General features: G+C 49.0%; 1 protein-coding gene across 4 annotated transcripts in view; it reads right to left on the minus strand.

Annotated features, from left to right (window-relative positions):
- Positions 1-1166: 1166 nt before the first annotated feature.
- Positions 1167-27300, minus strand: part of MSI2 (musashi RNA binding protein 2) — a gene marked incomplete at its 5' end in the record, with an annotated part of 213435 nt that continues 187301 nt past the window's right edge. The window contains 3 exons of one of the 4 annotated variants that reach the window (XM_080629938.1): positions 1167-1291; positions 5360-5568; positions 23000-23062. In XM_080629938.1, the coding sequence (XP_080486064.1) occupies positions 1250-1291; positions 5360-5568; positions 23000-23062 (314 nt within the window). In that variant the 3' untranslated portion in view covers positions 1167-1249. Of the gene's footprint in view, positions 1292-3571; positions 3622-5359; positions 5569-22954; positions 23063-27300 lie in introns of those variants that run through there. The other 3 variants (XM_080629939.1, XM_080629937.1, XM_080629940.1) reach the window with 3 other exon arrangements.

Below are 27300 nucleotides of genomic sequence, written 5' to 3' on the forward strand. Positions count from 1 at the left end.
AGGAGGAGGAAGGACCTCACCTCCACCCAGGCTACCCAGAGCAGCTGAAATGACTGGACAGCAAGTTGATCGAGTTGAAAACAACTTAAAAAAACCCCCAGAACGAAAGGTGTGCTTTGAACCGTAAATGCATTAAATAGGACCAAAAAAAAATAAATCGCAGCTTCTTTTTTTTTTTTTTCAGTCTTGGGAAAGAAAAAAAAGCAGGTTTTGAAATGAAAATAACCGATACCACTAGACTGTTCCTTTGTAAGCTGTGCACGTCTGATAGCGAAGATGCTGGTATGACGCTAGGAGAGCTGGAAGGTCTACCATGCCTACGGAGCAAGCCGAGCAGTGTGGGCATCACCTACCTCCCGCGGGCCAGCGCCGGCGGCCAGGCAAACCTCTAACACCTTGTCTCTTTTCTTCCATTTGTTTCATAGAGAAACTGCCTTAGGCTGACTCCATCACAAAAATAGGTTTGTATTTCTCTTTCTTAATAGTTTCTATGTAGTTAATGGAATTGTATTTACAGTATTTTTCTTTTTTTTTTTCTTTTTTTTTTTTCAGAATTCACGATTTCAAAAAACCTTATATCACCTCTTTCAACAAAAAAAAGCACTTATAGAAAAAAAGGACGCACAAAAAGTTTGTAGTCCTTGCCTTATTGCCCAAAATAGAGAGAATTATAGGTTAAAGAAGACACCACAAATGAAAAGAAGGGCTAGAGAACCTGCTGCTCACCCATGCCCCCCCATGCCCTGCAAGGCCACCCCGTAACCGTGCCTGCTGCCGGCTGCGGAGCCGGTACCAGCGGCTGAGACTCCTGTCACCATCTCAGCATCCTTTAAGCAACAACAACTACGTAAAACAGAAGGGAGAAGGAGGGGAGGTGGGAAAGAAGAAACGAAAGAAACCTCTTAATATAAACAGTTACGCTATGGTTAGGCTCTTGCTAGATACACAAAGAATTAGAACTACGTGGCTACGAGACTATGTCAAAACGCTACCAAAAAAACGTGGTTTGGAGAGGTTTAAAAAGAGGGAGGGGGGGAAACCCATCAAGAAAATAAAACGACCAAGAAATGGATTTTATATACATACTTTTAAAAGCTGTTGTTTTTATAGTACAGCAGATTCATGAGATGATGAGAGAGATTTGTTTTGTTTCAGACAACCTAAGTCCGTCGAGTGCCACCTCCAGTTTGCGTTACCGGTGATGATGATGTGCTCAAAGTCTGATGAGATCACCCAAACGTGGGGCCCGTCAGAAACTTCGCCCCGTCTTGCCCGGACATCCAGAGAGACTCTGCAGGGAGGAGAAGGGAGACACAGGACATGGAGTTAATCGAGGTCAAGTAGGATTTTTAACCCCCCTGATTGCTCCTAGATGCTCTGCAAAGCCGCAGCGTGCTCTGATCCACGCTAAGGGTGAATTAGAGCGACACGGCTGAAATGCAGCAGCATTCCCAGCTCTGGGAACGTGTTTAATGTATTGGCTGGTCCTACTTTCCAGTCCCTGTGGAGAGCAGCCTGGGCTCCAGGCAGGCAGGGGTTAGCTGTGTGCTAGTCTGCTTTAGGAACAATAAAATGCAGCCTGATATATCAGAAGGACAAAGCCTGTTCCTTGGGCATCTGTTACGGCCAGGAATTTACACAGCTTGGCTAAAATGAGGTTTTTCTAAAGGCACAGCTAAAGTACTTGGAAAATAACAACTTTTACACGGACACACTGCAGTGCCGATGATTTATTTTGTAACAGAAGCTTCAGGTTCTAAAGCTCTGTTCCTATCGTGCTTAATGTTGAGATGGAAATAAGTACTGGGGGACCGGTTCTGCAGCAGCCCTTGCAGGGCTGGCTATGGCCAGGACTGGTCACTCATTTTTGGTACCCTTGTCACTCATTTTTGGGGATGACCTCCAAAACCACCCCCAGGTGTCTGTGCCCATGGCGAGGTGCCACCAGCACCCACAGGTCTATGGGAATAGCCACATCTTGCCCCAGGGACCCACAGCTCAGCCAAATCCATCCTCTACAGCCGCATCCTGCCCCGGGGCAGCCGAGGGACCAGACGCCTCGGGATGTGCCGCCGCAATAAAGATTTCAAACTCAGTGGTCCTTGAAGAATTAATAATAAGGCTCATTTCCTCCTCACAAAAATCTATTTTAATTAGTAATGAGTGCCATTAAAAGCACTTTCTGGCTTTAAGTCGTTAATGGTTTGGATCTTAATACTGGCCAGTAAATGATGGTTACAGTTTGATGTGTTGTGGTAAGTGTAAAATGATTACAATACATTAGTATGATAAACACTGCCTTTATTGCAGCGTTCTTAGCGTGAGTTAGGCTGTTGTGCTGAGGTCTCCCACTGGTGGGGTGTACCACTGTGGTATTACAACACCTGACAGCCTGGGAAACGTGAAGGGTTCTAATAAATTGATCCCTGAACACACACTGATACGTGCAAATAGTAACAGGCTGATATAGAGCAAAAGTGCTCGAGCCACTTTCTTCTTTCCCATAAAAAGTATTATCTGGTGCAGCAAATCAATTGATGGCACAATTTCAGGTAATCTGGGGCGTGTGTGAGTGGGTGAAGAGCAAACAGAAACCCCCTTTATCCACTAGTATTTAGATAAAAATCTATTTCTATGTAATTTAAAGCCTCCAGACGTTTTCCACAGTTCCCAGCCCCTTGACTAACTGTGATTCTAATTCCATGCACTGATTTTGAATGCAAAACATGTGACATCGATCAGGTCGTGCTGGGTAAAAGGCAGAGCAATGAAATCTCTCACATCCATCACATTTGTCTGTACGGACTAAGAGCTCTAGAGGGAAACCTGTGCCTTTTCAAGGGGGTAACTTCTGCTTTTACCGAGTGACTTTCCTCATCTCTTACTCCTGGTGTAAGAATATTCATTTGCAAAGATGAGCATGCCAAAGGCCAGGAAAATAAAATACTAGTAATTAAACATTTAATTAACTTGAGCTTAGTTCAAAGGGGAGGAAACTGGCGGCACTCCAAGGGGGCATTACACAGGTAATGGCTTTAATTTCATTTGCTTAGGTTTCATTTTTGGTTTAATCTTAATAATCGCTCTATGGTTACTAGTTCCAATGTTATCTTTTAGCTCTAATATTGGGTACGGCACTTAATTAAGAATGATGGGCGCTCTGTAATAAGGCACTAGGGCTTGTCTGGTTTTAGAGCAGTGTATTGGTAGCAGATCTATAACCCCAACCAGGATGCCGTTAGCTGGCACTTGGTCGTTTCCCCACTGGATTTTGGGATCAATCTGGTTTCTGTGGGGCTTTTGACTCTCCAAGTTATTGCACTAAGTGCCATGGCTATGAAAACGTGACTTTGGGGGTGTTTAGCTCCCAATTTACCTTCCAGTTTCCAACCCGTGAGATCGATCTGAGTAACACAAATCACAGAAAGGAATGATTAAAGGCCAAGGAAAGACAAAATGAAGATAAAAAAAACTGTTCACTTAAAGTAAATATAGGGGAGATGGTAGTTCAGCACGAAGTACAAATGGGATATACTGTAATACCTCCAAGTGAGATGGCAACCAACCATGTGTAACGTTTCAATGGTATCCATTTGTAAAAGCCGTTGCAATCAAAGGGCCCTAAAATTGCACAATTGTTAAGTTCATCAGTGCTCAGTACATGGGAACAGCTGATCATTAATTTTGCCAAGAAATTATCACAGGACTTGAAAGGACTGTGTTGCCAGCATGAACAGGTATCTCCAGGAGCTGTTCTGGCCACCAGGGACTCGGTGTGCTGCACCCTAGGGTTACCTTTCCAAGACCATCACCTTCTCATTCCCCAAAAAATAAGCTTTGGGTTTTCCCTTCTTTCTTTTTCAACCAGAGTTAGTAAATGGCGAGTGTTAAAGGAAGATATATGTAAAAAAAGCTACAGGACTCTTTGCAGTTATTGGGGGAATTAAGAGGCTGCCAATCTGCAAGTCAAATACAGAGCAGTTCTTTGGAGAAGCGTTAGTGCAGACAAATCCGGGCTCCCAGGCTTGTACCTCATATCCTATTACTTGACAGATCAGGATGTTGCTGAGGTCAAAGTGCCCAAGTTTTCAAGAACAAACAGGTCTTTCTCTTTAGGTGAAAAATAGAAATAAGAGGTGTTGTAAGTGGTGAGAGATGGCAGTTTAAATTGATGCAGCTCTTAGCAGAGCAGTCGTATTCCCTGGTTGGTATTAGAATTGATCCAAAGGGGTTGTCAAGTCCCTGGTGTGGCCACGGGAAGGGGAGGACTGGGATGGGAACTGAGCACAGAGGCACCAACGGAAGGTTTTGTCTTTTTGGGTATTGGTTGCTTATACAGTAATAGTGAATCTCAGGAACTTTGTCTGCACTACGCTCCTGTGCCCCCCACTCATCCAATTGGGTCAGAGAGCGAAATCCTCTGCTCTGGCTGAGGGATTTTGTGGGAGACCTCTGTACTTTACCACAAGAGGAAAAAAACCCCTCATTGTTTTACTACAAAAAGGGAAACAACTTCAGCTACGATTGTTCTGTTTGAGAGACTGACAGCCACCAAAGAGGGCCAACCACATTCATGCTAACACACACAGGTAAAACAGTGCGATCCGAAAACCAGCATGCAGCTCTGTTAAGCAGATCTCATTGCCCTCATTAGTGCGGCTGCAGACCCACGAGCCAGGCAGGAGCCACTTTTCCAACGACCTGACAACAGAACGGAAGCGACTCACTTGTAACCTTCAGGATTTAAGGATGCTGCACCCGGCTGGATGTGACACAGGAGGTCAGCAAACGCCAGCATCCATCCCCGTGCACAGCGATGCTGCAGTTGTAGGGATGAGCAACAGGCAGTGGTGGGACTGCCATCCCCTCACTGGGGTGACTGTCGGCCACCCTGGGGTCCTGCCAGCCAAATTAATGAGCTCCTTTTTCCAGCCAAATGAATGAACCCCTTTTCCCAGCCAAATTAATGAGCCCCTTTTTGCTTGTTTAAGTGCGAGTGCGTTGTCTACAAATGGGTGCATCAGCTGGGATGGGTGGGTGGGCTGATATAAAGCCCCTGTAGGTAAGCAGAACTTTAAAGCCCATAATTATTAATTATTTCCTTTTGAAACGTGTCAAATCAGAAGGCACCAGACCGGCGTTTCCAGCCCCGATGGAGCCTGGAACAGCACAGCCTGTTGGCATCTCCAGTTGGGCACAGCTCTAGCAGGTTACAGCAGCAAGGCGCTACCACGCTCGCCGTCAGGTCACAATGAACCAACAACCCAACACACCCCTTACCCCCGTCATTAAACAAAGACACCCCCCCCGCCAACCCTTGCCCATGAATTAGCGTCGCCGGCGCGCGCGCGGTACTTACGGCGATGCCGTGGCCGAAGCCGGAGCCCGGCTGCGGGCTGGCGGCGCTTATGTAGTTACCCACGCCGGAGTCCTGGCTGGCCGTGCCGTAGAGATCCGCGACGGGCCCTGGGCTGTTGGCCCCGGGGAAGCCTCCGGGTCGGGCTGGGTTGGAGCCTGCCGGGGAAGCGGGTGCGCCAAAATTCGGTTGAGCACTGTAGCTATTCAAGACTGGTGTGCAGAGAATAAAGCTGGGTATGAGGCCAGACGCCGGGCATGCACCGTTATTACAAAGCCAAACACCAGAATAAACAGCCTAGGCCCAACTTCTAACACTTAACCAAGGCCATGCGATAGGAGAGCAAGTACTGGATAAGAGTCAGCCCGTACTACTACGAAGCTTAGAGCTCCAAAAATATATATATATGGATATATATGAAAAAAAAAGAACAATCATTCAACACACTACTGCAACCAGAGACTGGAGGTGCTCATTTTCACCAAATTATCACAAAATATAATAGGTATTTTTCAACATCTGACTTGATGCTCATGCAGTAGTAACAAGTTCTCTAGGTCTGGGCACGCCGAGACAGCATTCACATCCCATGCAAACTACAAAGGAACTAGTTTGAGACTACACATTGTGGTAATATTGATATTAAAATGTTGACAGCAAATAACTTCAATCACGTCTAGGAAAATCGGTTTTGGATCCATTCGATACTTTGGAAAAAAACCCGCCCTTTTCAATCAGAAAGCTGTTGAAATAGCTCAATAGTTCATTTCTGTTTGTTTTAAATGGTACGGAACGGAACGGTTTGGATTGATTTTTGTTTGTTTTAAGTATGAACCAAGGAGAGTGTGGCTTTATTTAATCTTTTTCCTTTCGATTTGGAGAGCGAAGACCTACCTTCGTCTCCAAACTCATGCTTGGGACATCAACCAAAACCAAACAAAGAAATAAAGATCAAAAGCAAAAAAGAACTGCAGAGGGGGGATGAGAACTCACCTCCTAACGTGGAAGTAAAACAAAACCTGATTTTTTTTCCTCCCTTTTTTCTATTTTTTTTTTTAGTTTTGAGACAGAAAAACAACGTAAATAAGGATGGCACTAAAGAAGAAGGTTCGGTATTAAAGCATGTTAGATGATCAGGCTTCTGGCGTTTCTCACAGTTGCTTTTGGATGTAGGATTTATGAGGAAGGAGTTTCAATGCAAACGAAAAGTCAGCGGACTGGGAGGAGCTGGATGGAGATGGCTTGTGGGAAGCTGGAGCTACACCTCAGTGGTACTTGCACAATCCTTTGGAAGCACATGGAGACCTCCCTGCCCGCACACACTGCATCCCACCACATCCCTGCTGCATGCAGGTACTGGCAGCACCGAGACACACACTGCAAACAGCTAACACTGGCCTTCCTGCTTACTCAGGCTGAGCACGCTGGTGTACACATGCCCGGGGTGGGACAAGTCCAGCGGGCCACCACCTCTCCTGCCCTGACCCCTTCCCTCTCTGCACCACTCACCCAAGAGGTCCCCATTTCTCAAGCGAATGAATTAACTGGTCAAAAAGAGCCAAGCTGGCAGCTCTGCAGTGACAGGAAACTAAATCTCACAAAATGACTGATTTAACGCAGCTCTGAACTGGCAGCAGGGGAAAGTAAGTAGGACATCTAAGCTAGCAAGTTAAAAGAAATAAGGCATGGGAGAATAAACAGATTTTGGAATTCACTGGCAAACAAAGCGCCTTTTTTGATTATTAAAGATTAAATGTCAAGATAACATTTGGCCTGCTCACTCATGAAGAAAAAATATCCAGCTGAGATGTTCAAAAGCCCTTTATTACTCTAAGCTAGCGCTTCTTCCCCCCTTTCTTCCTCCTGGTTCAATAAAATGGATGTGAGTTTTACTGCCAAGTCACACAGAAAACCCAGCTGGCCGGTGCGAGCAGAGGGACGGGGCAAGGTTAAGGGGGGATCCTGTTAGTACTGTACTCCTGTGGGGCCCCACAGCAGCACCAGGAGAGCCCATGGCACCATCACCACCTTGGGACTAGGAGCAGGGACCAGCCTTGGCTCACATAATGGCCAAAGTCACCTGCTGCCCTGTCCACGCCATGTGCTCATGAGTGTGGTGATGCTGTGGCTAACGGGACAGACAGACACCGTGGCATCCAGAGAGACAGTTCTGTGTCATTAACCTGCAACTACAGACTGTGCATGGGTGACAAGGGGACACGCTTTGTCATGTCCTTAAACCTTGCAAAGAGAACAGCAAACAGAGACTGGTAAGCCAGGAGAGATGCTCAGTCCCCATCAACCATACCACCCCAGCCACTGTCATTTACATCCCTAAGAAGAGTGGAAATCTCGGCTTTCATACACACAGAAAGAGCTGGCAACTGGTTATTCAAAAGTCCTTCTGACTGTGGGTATGGAATGCAAGGAAAAGGTAATTTTCTACCTGCTGCACACCAGCTGAGGACCCCACACTGCTCACAGGAGTGCCTGCAGAGAACCGGGCATGCCAAAAGCACACCCGCTGCTCCATCACCCGAGAACTGCTGCAGAGCCTTGGGATGCCCCGGCACCGCTCCGTGCTCCCTGCAGAACAATGCCTGGAACGCTGCACAGGAAGGGCTGGAAGCTTTTACAGAGCTGACACTTTGCTCCAGCCCCAATAAATGAAACAGAAAAGCTCTTGTAATTGCTAGGAGGGTGAGCACCCCTCAGAAACGATTCACTCAGCCATGGCGAGCTGCTAAGTAGTTGTCTTCTTCCAACAGCTGCACACAAGCTCACCTGGAGCCAGAGGCACTTTAACCATCGCTCTGAAACAACAGTAAAGGGACCTTGAACAACCTTCCCAACATGCAAACCATGACGTGCTCTGGTAAGAAATACCTGGGAACAAATCTGTTTTACACACACCTGCAGCAATCTGGGACTAAAATGAAGGAGAAAAAACCAAACCCCAAATCCTGCAGACACTGTTTCAGTCCTCAAAGCAAATGTGAGACTCCCTGGGGACATGTATATGTATGACAACGCTCCCAATGGCAGCTCAGTTGCTGGAGGAGGCAGAAGCTGTCCAAGAGCCGTGGCTGCTCTGAGGTGCTGGAATCATTAAGATTAATGCCTTTCAGGCTGGAAGGAATCTGAGATTCTCTCCTGGCCACCGACATCCTGCAGTAAGAATGGGAAATAATGAAGGGCAGGAGATTGGAAGCACACTGCTGAAAAACCATCAGGAGACTGTGCTGTCCCAGGAAAGGGGAGGCAATCACTGACCATGTCTTGATGCCAGTCAATAGAGACCAGGAGCAAAGCCTGACCTGTTGCCTCGTCTGATCGCCTGACTTTGGGTTGGGAGGACCCATCGGATTGATTCACCATTGATTGGGGGTTGGCAGGGCCATCTCCTCCCCTTACAAGCATTGCCAGCACTCAGAAAGGCCTGGCAGTCAAAGTACCCATTTCCAGCATGCTCTGAAAGGGTCAGGTCCAATTTAACAACCAATTGCACAGGAAAACACCCTGCACGGGATGCTTTCAGAGCTCCGAGACTGCAGATCAGTGCCTCCAACTCAAGGGTTTCCTCTACACATCATCTGCAATCCCAGCTATCACCAGGAAGCCCTGGAATAGATCAAAGTCGGCAAAGATGTGGAGAAGATTAAATGTGTCTGTAAGTCACCGCTAACCAACTTTTATCTTCTTCAGCTCCAACGATCCCCCATCCTCTGGGTTACAGAAGCTCCTTCCTATGCCGGTGGAGATCAAGAGACAGCAGCCAAGAGATGTGGCAGTGATGGGAACAAGGAAGTTTAATGGTGCTTGCTTCACTTTGAATTTGCTGTGGTTTTTCCTACCTTAACTTTCTCTGAGCCTCTGAATTTTGATCAGTGAGTGCACGTTTGCCTGCAGGCCAGAGGGACGGGCTTTGGGGAGCCTCAGGCTCTACCCTGCCCAGCACTGCGGTGGCTGGGGGAGCACTGAAAAGCAATAAGAGAAAGCAAGAAGGGGCACGAGACACTGAAGCAAACGCGGGTTCATAAGGCAGCCCCAGAACAGGCTTGTTTAAAATGCAAAGCGTTGGCTGGCACAGCGAGAGCTGGACCTTGTCTGAATGGGTGGCAGGGAGAGCCACAACAAACATTGGTGCTGCCTCCGTATTCCAGAGGCGATGGGAAGAGACAGAGAAATGCCATTGCTGCCAAGGCTGGAAATGGATAAAAGGACTTTGGTGCCTTGCCATATACAACTGCCAGCATTTAGTATTTACAGCGGTCAGGTTTTGCTGGCAAAGGCCAGGGTTTGCTGTACTTCCCTGGTGCAGCTTGTGCCCGTCTCATCTCAGGGACGTGTTTGGTGCAACCATGCATGTTCACTGCACCCTCTCCTCTGCCCAAGCTGCACCTCCTTGAAAGAGAATCTGCTCAAAGTCTTCCTGCTAAAATAAATATGAATTTGCAGAGGATTTCAACACGCATCCATAGCCTCAAGACAGTGCTTCAACAAGCAAAGCTGGTTTATTACTGACTCATCTTGGTGTCCTTTGGCAGAGCTGCCTTTATCCACATTTAACACCCATGTACGATGCTTCTCAACGCACCACTCAGACAAGTGATTTACGTCAAGGAGCCAAGAGCTGGAGCCCAAAATGCCCCTGGCAGCCCAGGCTCACACAGGGGCAGGATGCTCGGTGCTACATACACTCTGCTGGGAGCAGGGATGGTGCTCGCTTATCGAGTGCCTTCTCCTGCACGCTGCCATGTTAACACAGACCCCGCACGCATTAATCTGCGTTCAGCAAGAAAGGTCACCACTGAAAGATAAACTCTCCTGCAATGAACTCTTGAGAAATTTCTAGAGTCATTACGGTGTTAGCCCTGGTGAGCAGTGCATTACACTAATGAGGCTCTGAACGCCTTGGGCAGCTGGGAAAGCACAAGTCGGATGCTGGAATCCCACCCAAATAAACTCAATGCAGCCATGGATGATGAAGGGAAAGAGGGAGGGAAAGGGAGAAGAAAGGTAAGGGTTTTGATGAGGAGAACTTGCTTGGTACTGGGCTGATGGTTGGTCCCTTAGGGCCTTGTTAGACGTGATGACAAAGCAACGCTTTTGAGCATGTTGTATTCTGAAGGAAATAAACCATGTGAAATATGTTCTGAGGTGTAAGACAGGACCTGCATGGGGATCACCGTCCCCTGCACACAGCCCACATGGAGCCTTTGGTGACAACACTGATCCCTCTCCTATAGCACCAAACCACACAGACTTGAACACCACTGGCTCCTTCTGTTAACTACTGTGGTTTTGCTTGTCTTTAATACGTAACAAATGAGACTATTTCAAAAGTCAAAACAAAACCGAAGGAAGGTGAAGAGCAGTGCAAAATGTGGTTACAGAGACCTGTGGCTGCCCTCCAGCCACAGAGCACAGGAGGGAGAAACCTCGAGACTGCAAGAAACCAGCACATGATTTACTGGATCTCCTCTTTGAGAAGAGGCAGGATACGTCAGGACGAGCTACAGCGCCGTTATCCCAGCCACAAATACATCTGGCACTTGGGAGAGTGGAACGGAGCTGGCTGGAGCTGCCCCAGCTCCTCCCCATTCCCAAGCACCCACGTCCCTACCTGCACCCTGCAGAGACACATCTGTACTTCTGTCCTCTGATGCCCTCCTTGTCCCTGCCTTGTCCCACCAGCCCCGGGGTGGCTTCCTGTACCAACAGGCTTCCTGACAACTTGTTGATGCAGCTCTCTAATTTCTGGATGACTCTCTCATCTACCATAAACAGCCACGCACGATTTGGCAGGCATTTCTACCATCAATGTTTATGATAATAACTAAATGTGCTTGAAAGCAGCAGGAAATTTTCAATATAACTATCATTAAGACAAAACGCTTTAAATCAAAGCCATTACCCACTACCAAGACTCAAAGCTCACAAGATTAGGCTGTTTTTCTAGCTTTATGAAAAATTCATATAACACGCTGCAAATATCATCTACCAGCTCGAAGCAGTAAATGATATAACAACATGGAACGCTGCTGACAGGGATGGAAACAGGGCAAGGCACGAGGGCAAGGGCAGGGAGGTGCCATTTGGCAGCAGCTTGGCAGGGTGAGCTGATGGGGAGCAGGTACCCCAGCCCTGGTGGCAGCAGGGAGTGGATGGTATTTATCTGTACACTGCTGCCCATCCCTCTGCCCACGATGGGTTCAGCAAAGCAGGGTCCTGAGCAGCCAAGCTAGGACAGGAGACTCCATGACAGTCTGGAGGCATTTAATTGGATTTTAATAGGAAGTTTTCACAGAAGGAATACCCCGTTCCCAAGCATTCAAGCCTGCTGCCCTGCCTTTGCAATGACCCACACACAAACAGCAGAGGACATTACAGTAAACTCACAGAGACTGGAGCAGGGAAGATCACATCCTTCCTTGGGGATCCTGTGTAGCATAAGCACTAACACCACACTGCAGTGTGCGTGACCAACACAGCAGCGACCACAGTGGGATGCTGACACTTTAAATAACAAGCCACAGTATGGACTGCAGGAAAACTTCACCACCACATGCAAACATCATTAGTGCTCAGAGCCTTATGAATGCCATCAGCTAGCACTGCACCCAGATTACACACAGCCTGGCCAACACTAATTCTTAGTGCATTCATGGCTGAAGTTAATGGGAGCTTGTCCCTTGCTTTTCAGAGATGCTAACAAGCAAGATGTGATTTACCCAAGATTGGATGTACAAATTAATGCCAGTCTGCAATAGGACGTTAGTGCTCCTGGTCCTCCACTGCTTGTCGAGGCCACAAGAGCGCACAGGCACAGCGCTGAGAACTAAATGCTCACATTCAGGGTCTTTCTTTTCTATACCCATCCCTGCACACAGCTCCAGCAAGAGGCACAAACACGTTCGTTTGCGGTCAGGCTGAAGCATCACTTTCTTGTACCTGCGCTTTTACCCCCAGTATTGCTTTATGTCTGAGGCAGCACACGGCACAACCTCCAGTTCACATCAATGCTCCAACTCCAAAATGTCTCAGGAGATAATGAGCTGCACACACACGGATACGCTGGGCAGGAACAATGTACAAACAGCTCCCAACTAACTGAAACAGGAAGAGGGAGACAAACCAGGAAACCAAATAAACCCTGCGCTACAATTAGAGGTGCCATTTAGCACATCTCTCATGGGGACCTCCCTGCTCTGCTCTTCCCAACCAGCCTTGAAAAGCAAACACCTCTCTGTAAGATGCCCGTGGCAGACAGAGCTCCTCTGCAACTGAAGAGACCCGGGGATGTCTTGCCTCTGACAGCCAGCTCAGTCCTGACTCTGGAAAATCAAACCACGAGCTTTGTGCCTCCCCTGTCACGGCTCTGCAATGGGGAGCAGGCAGGCAGCCCCGGGTTACCAGCAGTTGTCCCTCCCCTGCAGCTATACTGGCCCTGCAGGGAGAAAAATAAAGCAAGTGTTGGGCTCATCAGTAAAATAAGTGGTGATGAAGCCAAGAGACACGGAGAGCGGCGATCTGCCGTAACAAGGTGCTATTTGTACGCTATTTTCTATCTGCAGTCACACTTTAAAAGGTTGTCCTGCCTCTGCAGCCCCTTCGGAAACAGCTTCACACATCAAAATATCGCAGGGCTAACGACAGAAAGCAGTGGGTGGTGAACAGGTTCCCAGCTCAGCAATTACTGCTGGAAGTGAGCAGAGCTTGGGGAGGGAGCGCTGCACAGCCCCTGCGCAGGGATGCTGACAGCTATTCGCAGCCCTCGGACCCACAGCAGCCAGAGCTGTTGGGAACCGAGCTGGGCACGTCAGTGTGATAATGGAAGTTGGGATCTTGTGGCAACTGTTCCTGACACGGCCTCCGTGCAGCACAGGGACTCGTGCAGCAGCACGGTGAGGAGCAGGCGGCAGAGACACAATATTAACTGCTAAACTACCTTAGATGAGCAGAGAGCAAGAGCTGGGGGGTCCCACGAGCTTGGGCAAGCTGGAAATTCAACCACTGTCCCTCTTGTGCATGCTGCTGGTGGGTGAGCAGCACCTGCTTCTGCTAAATACAGCTTTAAAATGAAAAAGGGGAGATCTAGGTTAGATCTTAGGCAGAAGCTCTTCCCTGTGAGGGTGCGGAGGCGCTGGCACAGGGTGCCCAGAGAAGCTGTGGCTGCCCCATCCCCGACAGTGTTCAAGGCCAGGTTGGATGCTCTGCTGCAGTAGAAGGTGTCCCTACCTGTGGCAGGGGTTGGAGCTGGGTGAGCTTTAAGGTCCCTTCCAACCCCAACCAGTCTGGGATTCTGTAGTTCTATGAAATACTGTGATTAACCCATCCGAAGCATCGGCAACACCTGGAAGCTGTCGATTTGCACCAATTTGCAGAAGAAAAGATACAAAATTCAACATATTCATCTTTTCTAAGCCCTGCAGCACAAATAAATGCACTTACAGCTTGGCTGCAATCTTCTGCCAGCAATCAATATTTATTGCCTAATCTCCTTTTCCATACTGCAAGTTAGCGGTGTCACCCTCGCGGCGGGCTGAGCGCTACACGGAGGCCACACAAAGCTGCGCTTGTAGGAGCTGCAATCAGGGAGCCAGCTCTTGTCACAGCCGTACAAAAGGATTTCCTCTCGAGCGGCTCATCTTTAATCATTATAAAAGCACAGAAGTTTAATCCATTTTTGATGTAAGCGCTAATAGCTTTGTGTCCTTGAAGTTCAAAGTGGTCTTCGTGCATGTCGCTAATTAGCCGAGCAAGCAGCCATTCAGCTCCCTCTCATGTTTCTAATTAGATCCTTAACAACAAACAAATGTCGACCTTACAAAGGCTGTACTAGGCTTCCCTCCATTAGTTAAACAGTTTGGGAGGGATGCAGCTCCCATTTGGCTGCAACCCCCCCCCAGGACAGCGCTTGAGGGGTTTGGGTCAGGGGCACTCAGTGCCTCTGCTGCCTGTTGGAGAGGCTCCACTTTACTTATGGCCACTTCTAGGGGTGCTCAGCATCCTGGGGCCATGAGGTGCCTACTCCACAGCTCCTTGTGCCCACCAGACAGGCATGGCCCAGCTCTCCTGCCCTCCCTGCCAGCAAGGGATGCTCACCAGTTGCCCTGCGACAAGCAAATCAAACAGAGAGGTAACTAAATCATCCCATTAGTCATCTTCCTAACAGGTTTCTCTGTCAATTTAACTGGTTTTACAGTTAATTTAAAATCTGGCGTACTTTAATGTTTACACACTTCACACCAAGTGCTTGGGACTGTTTCCTTTCACTCTTCTTTGGTGTTCGATGGTTGTTAATGTGCTGCATCGGAGCACCTGCAGCCAGTGCTGCTCACTGGAGAAGGCACCAGCAGCAGCACTGCCCTGGGCTCTTCCTTGGGCAACACCAGGCGAGGGGGAATAAATAGAGAGAATTCTGCACCAGGGAACTGCTGCCATTGTGCTTCTCTGGCTCCCAACTCAGATGCTCCCTGTTTCGCAGGACCTGACCCCAGCGTGGTACCTGCTGTCTGTGCCTGCACATTAAGCTCTAACACTTATTACCATCCACCCAAGTGGCAAACAAGGCCCAAGCTGTTGATGCTGTGCTAACGCAGACCTCGCTCTAATAATTCTTCTCTTTAAAATGAAAGAAGAGCTGAGCCAGGCGATGCCGGTGCTTTCACTTCGCACTGAGGAACACGAAAGCTGCTGCTACTTTTACCACAGGCAACCACATCCGCATTAATTGTTTACCACAGCCCGGACAGGTCTTTTATTAATATTAATGAGTAACAGGGAAAAAAAGGCCCCTTTATTTTTAGCCTACTCTAATTGCGTAGTAATTACTCATCTACAAAACAAATGAGCCGAACTCCATTGCCATAGCAACAGAAACTCTGGCCTCCCACTGTACCACATTAACTGGCTATCACTCCTGTTAATTTTAAATTGAAGCCTTTTGTACAATAACAGACAATAGAGGGGGAAGATTAAAACAAAAGCTGCTCTTTGCTTTGCTGCATATTTTAAGTTGCCGTAGCAGGAGGGCACTGCCCAGGGGGCACCTTCCCACTGCTGATGGACCCCCGGTGCGATGGATGGATGGATGTGAGGGAGCACAGGGGGGTTATCCTGGGAGCAGAAGAGAAATCCTGCCCCCAGCCCCCAGTGCTTCCTGTGCAATGATCTGTGGGAGAGTCTGCACCAGGCGCCTGTACAGAGAGAGGAGCTGGCACTTCGAGCATCCCTTCTTGGCCAGACAGACATCAACAGCCACGGCTGAGCAAGGTGGAGCGAGGGGTCCTCAATGGCATGAGCGGATGGTAACACCCGCCCAGAGGAAAACCTGAGCTCACTGATGAGAAAACACCAAGAGAAGCTGCTGCCCACCAGAGCGGGTGGCACCGGCTCTGCTGTCAGCACCTAACACCCCAGCTTCTGGCAAGGGAGGATCTGGGCACAGACACCCGAGACTCCCCATGGCACAAAGCTCTGGGCTCTTCACTGTCAGGAAACACCCTACAAAGACCCCACTGTGTGAGTTTATTGTTTGCAAATAGCTCAAGTTTCTATACCTGCAGACCAATTCTGTGTTCTCTGGCAACCACTAATCCACCGCGCTCAAGCTAATCCAGTGCCAGATGCACGCTAGCATCTGCTGCAAGGCAAAACTCCACTGCTTCTTTCTCAGTTTTCTATTTCAGAAAGGAGAGGGGGATAAAACAATAACTGTAATTATGTATTAACTTTTAAAGCACTTGGGGAAAGAATCAGCATGAAAATACTCACAACAGTACGTCAGTAAAACGTGCGCCGCGTCCCATTTAGTAGCTGTTGCACTAATGGGGAGCAGCCTGCTACTGCTGCCAGCCAAGTTACCCCTCAGCTCAATGAATACTTTACATGTTTGGTGATTAAAATGTATGAGATGTGCTCATGGGCCCAAGTATCTCATTGCACTGCAGAGCTCATGCTGAAGGTCCCTGTTTCAAACTTTACAATGACTCGTCTGCATCTCCCGTGGAACAAAGTCTGATTACAACAGCCAAGAGCTCCATCCCTCCCCTTCCACTGAGTGAAAGGGAATGGAACATTGATAACTGGCTGCTGCAGGGCTTTGCAGGGCTGGAGCATGACTGCCCAGTGGTTGGTGTGGTCCAGAGCACCAGCAAACCAGTCCCTGAATGGGCAATGAGCCTGCACAAGGCAGCATCCACACCATTACCACTTCCTGTGTGCCAAGAGCAGCAGCAAGGACACAGGGATGAGCTCGGATGAGGAGTGTTTTCCCATTGAAAATAATTCTCTTGATTGAAACGACTATTAAAAGTTAGCTGCTAAATTCGTTCAAGATTAACTTCCCCTGTACTTAAGCCTTGCACTTCAGAGGTGGTCACTAATTGCACTGGCGATGATTTAGCAAGTGCACAAGGTTTTCTATTACAAAATTATCGATTAAAGCTGATGTATTTTAACCACAATAGACTTCAGCCAGGAGCCCTGTGAAACAACCGCTGCTGTGGTCAAGGCCTAACAGCAGCAGCACCCGATTGTTTTAGATCTACTGAATCTTCTCCTTGGCACTGTAGGATGTGCGATCCCCACCTTGAACCAGCATAGCGCTGCTGTCTGCAGACAGAAATGACTCCCTTTCTTTATTTGGGATAGCAGTCATAAAAGTAACTACAATGCCTACAGAAAAGAGGATATAGCCCAGAATGAGGCCAAAACCACCCAAAGAAATGCAGCGTGGCCTCCTCTAGAGCCACGCCACACTAAGTAGAGATGCACGGTGAATTCACCACAGCCCGGCTGCTGTGATTTCTCTTTAACACACAACACTACCTCTGCGTTCATCCCTCCCCAAAGCCCACCATGGCGTGGGGTCCCCCCATCTCTCCTTCCCTGCCGGGCCCCCTGCAACACTCCCCAGAGCCTCTGCTATGAAGATAAGCAAAGGATAAAAGTGATGCAGCCATTAATTTCCTGATGCATCTGTCGCCAGGTTCTGTCACACAATAACTGGCGGTTCCAGCACAGTGAGAAATTCCAGCCCGCCCGCTGCTCCCAAGTGGTCCACTTGTTAGGTTCTGGCTTTTGAGATTACACAGCTCGCCTTAAACTTTATGTACTTTTATATAGTACAATAAAAGAGGGAGGGCAGCTCCATCAGAGCCGCTGTGCCACAAGGGAGCCCTATCAACGGGCCGTATAAATCCCAAATTGGTTCATCACCGGCTCTTTGAAACGCTCCTTAGGACATTTCTGAGCTGGTGCTGGCTCCTCTTCTTCTGCACACACAGACCAACTGTTGTCCCCCTTTTTATGACCGTCATTTGCCAACACGATGGGTGCCTAATGACAAGACTAAATTTTTAGAGCCCCTTCTTTAAGTGTAAGACAAGGCTTCTTAAGCCCCATGCAATTTGTCGCTCTGCTGACTTTCAGATACACTCCTCACTTCATCATATGCCTGGCGCATTAAACAGTGGGTCCCCCGTCTCCTCGGCAGATTGAGATCTAAGGGGGAAATTATTCTCCCTCCCGATGCACAAGTGTCTCAGCTCCCTGGTAGCACTAAGGAAAGCCATAGGGGTGGCTCAGATTGCCTCGCGCAGGCTTGCACCACGTCAGCCCCATCCGCGTGGTTGTTTGGTTGATTTACTTTATGTTCTATTAGAGGTAAGGAGCGGATACAAATCCTTAATTACATTTTGAAAGCCCATTCTGGATATTTTATCTCCTCTGCAAGCGCTTGCTGGAATACGTGCACTAAAGCCTGCCCTGACTACCCCCAGCGGAGCGGGAAGATGCTCCAGCTCAGCACATCTGGATTGCAGAGACGGCCGCAGGGAGGAGGGAAGGTGTGACCATGCCAGACAGGATCTTTTCTACTCCCAGCAGGATGCTTTCTGTCAAGCAACAAACCAAACAAATAATCCAAAGCCTAATGCAGGGTCTCAATTACCAGCTGTTAAATTGACAGCCTGCAGCTTCACCTGTGGAAGAAGTTTAGCACAGAAACCTGGGCACAGGAAGCAAAGACACGTGCTGGCTCGATGGCAGAGATGATGGACTTGCCTCGACCTCCTCATGCTGCTGTTTATGAAATGCTACATCTTCATTTCGAAACATTCCTTAAGCTGGGTGACATGGCAATGAGTACGACCCATCACTCGCTCAGTGCCTCGGCTGCATAACAACATTTGAGGTTTATGACCTAAACCCAATGGCTTCATGTCTCAGGACAGTCTGTGGGAAGCTGCTTCACACACACACCACCACTTAGATACCCAAATGGAGTGATCCGCATTGGGCAAATCTGGTCTACGACTGCCAACGAATGATTCTATGGGCTAACATGGACGAGTAACAGGCTGATGAAGAAACCATGATTGTAAAATGACTTAAAAAATATCTCAGGTTCTTTTTAATACAAAATAAAAAGAAGAGAATATCGTTGTCGTTAGTGTTTTCATTCCTAGGGGGGTTAATTTGAAAAAAAGAGGCAATTTTCCTATCAACATCAGAGCATGTGCGGGTTCTTGTACAGAGGGTGTAGGTTACCTACAGCCGGCTTCAATTGAAACTTCCAGATAAAGGGATTTAACAAACAGGGCACTATGGATCCAAGCCATCAGCAGCTCTCTGCTGTATCGATAGCCCTACGCTTTCAATCAGACCAAGGCTATGCTTTTATCTGCCACGCTAGTTCACGTTATACCTATAATATCAACTCAACAATGCATGTTCTACAACTACATCTACTGCTACCAGTACGACTACTACAGTGCATGCATTTAGTTCAGTCCCACAGATACATACACTCTAAGAACAGGCAAGGGGAGATGTGAAATGTTTTACGGGACGACAAGTGTGTTGTTTTTTAAGTAAGGGAAATTAATAAAAACATCAAAAGAAAGAAAGTGTACAAAAAAATAGAGACATTTCTCAAGAGTTGATATGAGTCGTTTCTTGAACCGTTTCGTCCGAACAAGCAAAAAACATGCAACCAGCTGCTACTAACAAGAAGCTGGACACTGAGAGAGGATTAATAGGTGTGGACAAACCTTCCCGCTGAGAGCGCTCAGAAGAGTGTTTGAGAGGAGGTGTGCACGTCCGAGTGTAAGAGAGGCCGGAAAGTATGCCTCAGAGACACCCTCTCTCACAGCAGCCCCAACCAAGCAAGAGAGAAAACAACAAAACATAACTGCTCACACTCACCATCAAGGTCAGTAGCTCACGTTACGAGATTTGTTATAGCTGGCAAGTATAAAGTACAGTAAGGGGTTGTCAGGGCGCAGGGCTCAAAGGCAGCGCTGGCAAGCCGGGGACTGGTGCCCAAAATCCAGATGTGCCAGGGGTTGGGGATGGGGGGAGCAGCTCTTGGTGCCGTGGCACCGTGTTGTCCCACCTCTGTGTGCCACCAGCCATCTGGGTGGGCAAAGTGTGCCCCTGGGAGCCTGTGCTGCTCCTCCTGGTGCCAAGCAGTAGGAATTGGGCTGGATTATGGATGGCCTTATGGGTTTTGTCTCCAGTCCTCAGGGAGGAATAGTTGGTGGCAACAGGTTGGGAACTGGAAAAACCTCAGACTTGTCAATGAACCACAGAGGAAGGAATGAAACCCCTCTCCTGGCAAATTTTCCTTGTCTCGCTCTCCTGCCAAATGAATCCCTCCCATGTCAAATGCATGTCAAAAATGTGTGTGTCCCCCCTCCCTCATGACTGCATTTACTTACAAGACAAGAATGTTTTACACGTAAAACATGTCAGGTGAATGCAAACGAAACGTGACACTGATAGTGAAGTTGTTTAGGAGGAGTTTGCACATTCGGGCTTTCAGGTTTGCTCATTTTCCATGGCTCAGGTCCCAATTCATTAAAAAAAAATCCAAGAATGGATGAGGTTGTCACGAGGAGCTGAGGGACTCAGCAGCACAATCCCATTCGGCGTGAATGGATGTGGCCAGACCCCTCTGTCTGCTCGAGGGACCTCAGCTATCGCCCTGTCACTGGGATGTCGACTGGGGATATGATTTATAAGAAGCATCGCTGCGTTCACCCTGCTGGCACGTGAGCAGCTTGGCTAGACCTGAATTTATGAGTGGCACTGAGGCACGAGTAAGGGGAAATGTCCCTTTCTGCTGGCTGCAGCAGAGCGCTGCTGTGATAGATCACAGAACTTGCTTATCTAGCACGGTAAACTGGTGACTGCATCCTTGCATGCTGCAATAGGAAAGGAAAGGGTGAGGGAAGATGCCCCCGTGCAGGTAACTGCCCCTGGGTGGGCTCCTTTTGCTGGATGGCTTCCTAAGAGGAGGAATAACACCCCATGGAGAAACCAAGGCGATCAGTGCCCATCATTCTGGCAGTGACACCAAGAAGGTGGGGAAGAGCCAGCAGGATGGGGCCAGAGAGCAGAGGAGGTCAATTTGGAGTGAGCTGGTGGGGCTGGAGTGCTGCAAGAAGGGGCAGCAGCAATGGGGACCTCTCAGCAAAGCACTGCCCAGTGAGCAGAGGGGTGGTGGGATGCTCCTGCCTGGATGTTTCCCAGCTCTTTTCCATTTCCTGGCAGAAAGGAGCCAGTATGGGCCAGCTGTGCTTTTGGATTAGGCACGTGTGAAGGAAGGCTGTGCAAACTTGCAAAGGAAAAAGAAACCCAAGGAAAAGAAGGAAAAACCCCAAACCCCAACCATTTTTCTTGTAATGAATCGGGCCCATACACTGCAGCACAAGATTGATTGCTCTCGACTGCTCCTGAATACAATTCACTACCGTTGCTGGATGGAAGTGGCGAACCCAGGATGTCCCTTCCAAATCTGGCTTTGGATGGAAATGACTCTACGTGATACATCACTGCTCCCAGGGCATGTTCTGCTGCCAATGTGAACAGGGCCAGTGACAAACCCATCTTCCTCCTTGAGATCTCAGGGCTGGGGACGGGATGGGGGCTCATTCTGATTCAGTTTTGCCAGTTTAGTGCACACAGGCAATTTTGAGGCTTGAAGGACGTTTCCAAACACCATACTGCTCTTTAAACTTGCCAGAAAGGGTGCTGTTAATGTAGGGTTAGGTTTAGTTTCGTATTGCAAGTTCAAATGAAAAAAGAACAAAACCGAAAAGAAACCAAAACCAAAACCAGGAAACCCAACAGAAGGAAAACCAAAAGACACTCAAATTAAAGACAAATGATTTTCAGGCACAGAATTGATCAATGCTCAGTTCAGTTGTAATGGGCACCAAAAGCACTCCGATTAAAAAGAAAAGGAATAATCATCAGGGAAGCAACGTTAATCCAGCCAAACCCTCTGTGCCTTGCTAAGGGGCAACTCACCAGCTCTGTTTGCACGTAAAACAAAACCTGAAGGGCAAAACATGGGGAAGAGGCAGAAACGATGAAGTCTGTTTTCCTGAAATCGCATGGAAAATCAATCTCTTTTTGTCTTTGTTTGTTTTCTTTGGGTTTGGATTTTTCCCCTCCACGACGGGGCAGAAGGAGAAGCCGGGAGATGGGGAATGCCCACAACCAGTCTGGCAAGTCACCCCTTAGGCGCTCTCTACATGCCACAAGATGAAACTGGTACAGATAATCCTTTGTAGCCTGCAAGCAGTGCCAGTTTGCATGGAACGGAGTTCTCCTGGTGTCTTTCTTTGGCCTCCATGGCATCAGGCTCGCACTCGAGACACACCTGCGCCCTCCTCGCAACCCCTCCTGCAGCGGCTCGGTCGGATCTTTTCGGGAAGAGCCGGGTTTATCCACCGGGAATGCCGGAAAAGCCTCCGAGGAGCCCCCGCTGGAGGACTGTGCCATGAGTGAGCTGCAGAGCCGCTGCCATAGCCACGAGCCAGGCCCGGCTGAGCTGAGGCCGGCAGCTCACTGATGGCTGCATTGAACACTTCATCCCCTGAGCAAAGCGCTAGAATCCCCGTGTTGAGCTGAATTTCAAACCTAAGGTCGTAAATTGGCAATGATTTATTTATTCCCCTTAAAGGGAAAAATATAAAGGTTTTCAGAAGGGCAGGAAGGAAAGCTTCGCTGCTTCTCATGAAGGCAGGCTGGGTTTGAACACACGGGGTGGCCAATGCCAGCTGCTGTGATCACCCCATGCCAAGAGAAGGCACTGTCCCCAGGGGGACTTGGACCCCTCACATTGGCCATGGTGGAGGAGGTGAGAGAGGCTCCGGGCATGGCGGGAGCACCCAGTGCCACTGCCACCCCCTCAACCCAGCACCAGCTTTCCATGAGGAACCAAAGCTTTTCTTCAAAACCACAAATTAATCTCTTCTTTTTTTTTTTTGGGGGGGGGGTGTCTCTTTTATAACCTCAAATTTAAACCAAAGAACCAAAGAAACCAACATAATAAAGGAATAAAGAAAGAAAAGTCAGAATATCTACCCCAGGTTTGGCAGTTCTTATGCCAATCTCCTGCGAGGTGCTCCATGGCCTCTGCTTGTAGTTTGGGTTTGGATTGGGATTGATTGATTTAACGCTTTTCTATGATTTTTGGTTTCTGATCGTTTGTTTTCAGGTCCCCGGGATAAGTGTGAGGAAGAAATCAGAGAAATGATGGAGAGCTGCAGCCACACAGAATACCGACAGAGCTTTTACCTGACCCTGCACTCTGAGGGTTTGCTCTTCCGCGGGCCCCCCTACCTGATCCTCTTGCTGCCGCCACGGCTGCCGCTGCTACTGGTCCATAGGCCGCTGCCGGAAAACCTGGCCGTGGAGAGAAGGAGAAGGGTAAAGACAGAAGCCAGCGGGTACCACGAGTCAGTGCAGGGCATGCGGCGGCACTCCCGCAGGTTGCCATCCCGGCTTTCCATGCCACTAACGGAGCCATCACCACGTGCCCACTGCCAGTGGTCTCTGCTGGCACAAAGGTGCCTCAAATCCCCTTGGCAGAGAGGAATGTGTTGGTGGTGCCTGGCCACGGCACAGCGCTTACATCCCTGTGCCCTCGATCGGCTGGGGTCAGACGGCTTCCCAAAACAACAGGGAATTCTCCTCTTTGCTTATTTGCACGTGATAATAACATGCTGATCTATAGACAGAGCACTAATGGAAAATACGAGGAGGCCCTCATGTCGAGATCACAGATTTGCTGGGATCAAGCAGAAAAAAAATCACTGGAATGTAATTTAAAACAGAAAGAGAGAAAGGAAAAAGCTCTTGAAAGCAAACCAGCTGCAGATCAAGGAGCTCTAAGACACACACACCCTGCTACAGGGGCCCGAGCCCTTACACAGGAATGAAATGCTGCTGGCGAGAGTGCAGGTTTAGGCTCTCTACTTCATTAATATTCAAAGGTCTGCCGCAGGCTCTGACTTCAAACACTGGTGTTTTAGGAGGGCAATAAGGTCCAATGACCAGCAAGAACCCCAAACCCCCCTTGCTGCAACGCAACCAAACCCTTGGTGGTTCCTGGCCTCTGGGGAGCTCCGACTGCTCCCAACAGGACAACCCTGGGGGTAGTGACCACCATGGACCTGCCCCTTGAGAGGGCTCCAGGACTTTGATCACAGCTGCTTTGCGATGCTGCAGGACCACAGAGGAACAACTGAGGCGACAGAAGAGAGAAGACCCAGAGGCATGAGCAGACTACAAGCCCCGCTACCTCTAGCACGATCATCTCAGCTACTGGCAATCTACCAGGAGGAAAGGAGCAGAGAACAACTAGGCTACAGAGACTTGAAGCTACTGAAAACAGCAATTAAAACCAGACATACTTGCATTTAAATATGGTAATAGGGCTGCGGGGGGAAAAAAACAGTAGAGGTAAATGGAGGCTCTGCTACCCCTGGCTGCTGTTCCCTGTGCGCAGAGCCTACGAAACACAGATCAAATCCTGTCCCTTCATGTCAGTGGGAATGTGTTTGGTTTTATGATGTGATGAACTGCTAGAATGTGTGGAGTGGGATGCAGGAGGAAGCGCATCCAGATAGGGGACTATTCTAACCAAATACCCAAGTGCTAAACTCCTCCTTGCTGGTGATGGAGCCACCAACCCTGGTTGGGACCCCCAACATACATTTAGGGCTGGACCTGTGATACGCTGGAGTGAGAAGACCTCAGTGTTAGAGTCAAACCAACCTCCAAACAGCAGGAAAGCATCTGCAGGACAAGGGCTGAGGCTCTGGGTCTTTGTTTCCATGCAGAGCCATGCCAAGGCCAAGCCCCGAGCCCTCCTGCTGTGGGTAAGGCAGGAGCAGAGCTGGCACCATCCCCACAGCCTCTCCTCCTCCACTCCCTGCCCATGTCCCAAGAGCAGTGTCTTCAGCGTTCCCAAGGCACATCCAGGACCAGCTGGCCACCAGCAAATCGCATTTGGAGACTCCAGGGCCTCCCTAAACCATCAATAGGGGATCAGAGGAGCTGCGGATTTTCCATGGAATAAAACGCCTCTGCCAAACCCAATCAAATCCCCTTCAAATCACCCAGCATCGCCCGCAAACAGCATAAAAAGTGGAACTGGAAAGTTTGTTTCTCTTGTTCAAGTGCCAGGGACGCTCAGTATCTATTTGAAATGCAGGACAAAAAGTTTTGCCATGCAAAAGAATGATGAAATAACAAGGGTGGAGATGGCACGCAACAGAAAGCGCCCGAACAAAGGCTCTGTTATTGCATTCCAGGGGACAGATGTGTGAAAAATTAATCCCTCCACCCCAAAGAAAGCCATTATCCCGGTTCTGAGATAAAAGCATCTCCACGACATGGCATTCCAAACAACTCAAGTGTGATGGGCTGCCTGCGCTCGGCCAAGGAACGCTGCAGTTGGCAGCAGGGCAGAGCCACAGCGGGAGATGGAACCAGGATTGATTATCATTGGCAAAACCTGCTCACCGATACAGAATCCCAGGCTGGCTCCATCACTGGAGGATCCCGAAATCAATGCAAGGTACTGAAAGTAACTAATCCTCACCACTGGAATGACATTTGCCAGGCACTGCATTGATCAGCTCGTCTGCACTAATGCTGCTCACGACTGTGCCTACTTCTGTGCTGTTTGTTCCTGAACCTTGCAGCAGTGATCAGCAGCTGACGCTGTCCCCACGTCGCAAACGGGATCAAACCAGGCACAAAGAAGCAAAACGACTTGCGAAAGACATTTGCAGCAGCCAGGGATGCTCACAGGTTCTGGTCTCAAGCTCCAGCACTAATCTCTGTAATTCCCCTCGTACCAGCCCTAGGGCCCTATTTAAGCACTTTGGTCACACTGGATTATTGCCTCCCATTGTTTATAAACTTCCACATCAGCAAAGACTTCAAAGGATGGCACCACAGTGACGGTACAATTAACACTGAACCTGTTCTGTGTACTCCAAGAGCTCCTGTCTCTACCACCTTTCCGCCTGTATTCCCATACCATCGGATGAACATCTGACAGCTGAGCTATCTGCAGCTCTTTAGAGAAGAGGAAAGCATTAGCAAGCACTTTTGCTGGTCGCCAGCCCCCAGAAGGAACCTGCTTGTCCACAGAGCCTGTTTCTGGTCCCGCAGACCACACTGATGATTGGGCAAGGTTGTGTGCCTGCGCAGTGCCCTCCCCTGGCCCTCTGCTCTCTGAAGTCAACTGGAAAATCCAAAGCAGAGATCAACTCATTCGGTGTCTGTTTAAAGCACTCCGATTCCTGCTGAAATGATCCCTGTCCTTTGTGTATCCGCTGCTTACAATTGCCTAGAGAAAGCCAGGTACCAAAGCTGCTTAACAGGATGGAAGTGCCCACTTTAGGCATTGCAATTAGAAGATACCTTACACTAAGTGTTTTGCAATGGGCTCGCACACTGTTCAGGGAAGCCCTGAGGACTCACACTGATTTCATGCTCTCGCATTGCTCCCAATGAGCTAAAGCCAGTGTTTGGAGTTCCATGTTTCACAGATGAATTCTGCTGCTCCCTGCACCAACAGTTCCACTTTAAATCCTGAGGCAGCTTTGTGCCAGGGAAGATGGACGGCTGCTTCGAGTGCTTTGCCCTAAGGTGACAGATTTAGTCAATGACTGCCTGCAAGCAATTGCTCTCCCCAAGGCACAAGAGCCTGGAGAAGTGGGATCGAGGGGCAGCCCAGAGCAGGGCTGGATCCGGGCTGGCTGCTCAGTCCTGCACTTGGCATTACCCAGGAGGCAACACCAGGAGCCTGGGATTTAGTGGATTTTCTATGGCTTTGTGAACAGATCTGGTGGGAGCCACAGTGCCTGAGGAGGGACAGTGCTTACAGAGGACTCGAGGGGATCAAGGGCTCCTGGGGAAGGACACGCTCCCTCCTGCTCTGGTGGGATTGCTTCCTTCCCAAACCACTGACTTCTCCTTTACCCCAGCCTGAAGCTGGCTACGAGGCCACCAGGAGCAACTGGAAACCCCTTACTCCAGGCATGCTGCCAAGACTCATGAGCAGCCCTGGCTTTCCCTAGGAGCTACCACTGACTCCTTCAGACCTGCTCTGCTCAGCCCCTGAAGACCCCAAATGTCTTGCACCCCCAGAGGACACAAGACCCCATCCTCTACAAACAGCCAGACCATAGGAATCAAACCAAAAAGCAGTCACAAAGATGATGAAATTAGTTCTTCGATTAAAAAATGTCACACACAGACTTTTCTCTGCTTGTAACGGCAAAAGCACTTGGGGCACACAAGGGCATATGTTTATACTCCAGCAATAAGCACAGGGATTTAAAACAGGAATAAAACCAGCAGCTGAGATGCTCAAATCACCACCAGACTTCAGAAAACAACCCAAATGATGGGACACGCATGGGGAATAACATAAAGGGCCCCATAAAACTGCGCCTCGCAAGCAGAATCCTCCCTCTGTGTTTATGGAGTGCTTGCAGTATCTGCACACACCGGCAGAAGCACCACGTCTCCCTGGGGGGGCTCTATGCACACGGGATGGAGCTCTGAGGCTGTACCCCCCCACACCACTTGGCCCCAGTAGTGCTCCCCAGTGTGCTGATGCG

The sequence above is a fragment of the Psittacula echo genome, assembly GCF_963264785.1.
Source record: "Psittacula echo genome assembly, chromosome: 15".
NCBI classification, from domain to species: domain Eukaryota; kingdom Metazoa; phylum Chordata; class Aves; order Psittaciformes; family Psittacidae; genus Psittacula; species Psittacula echo.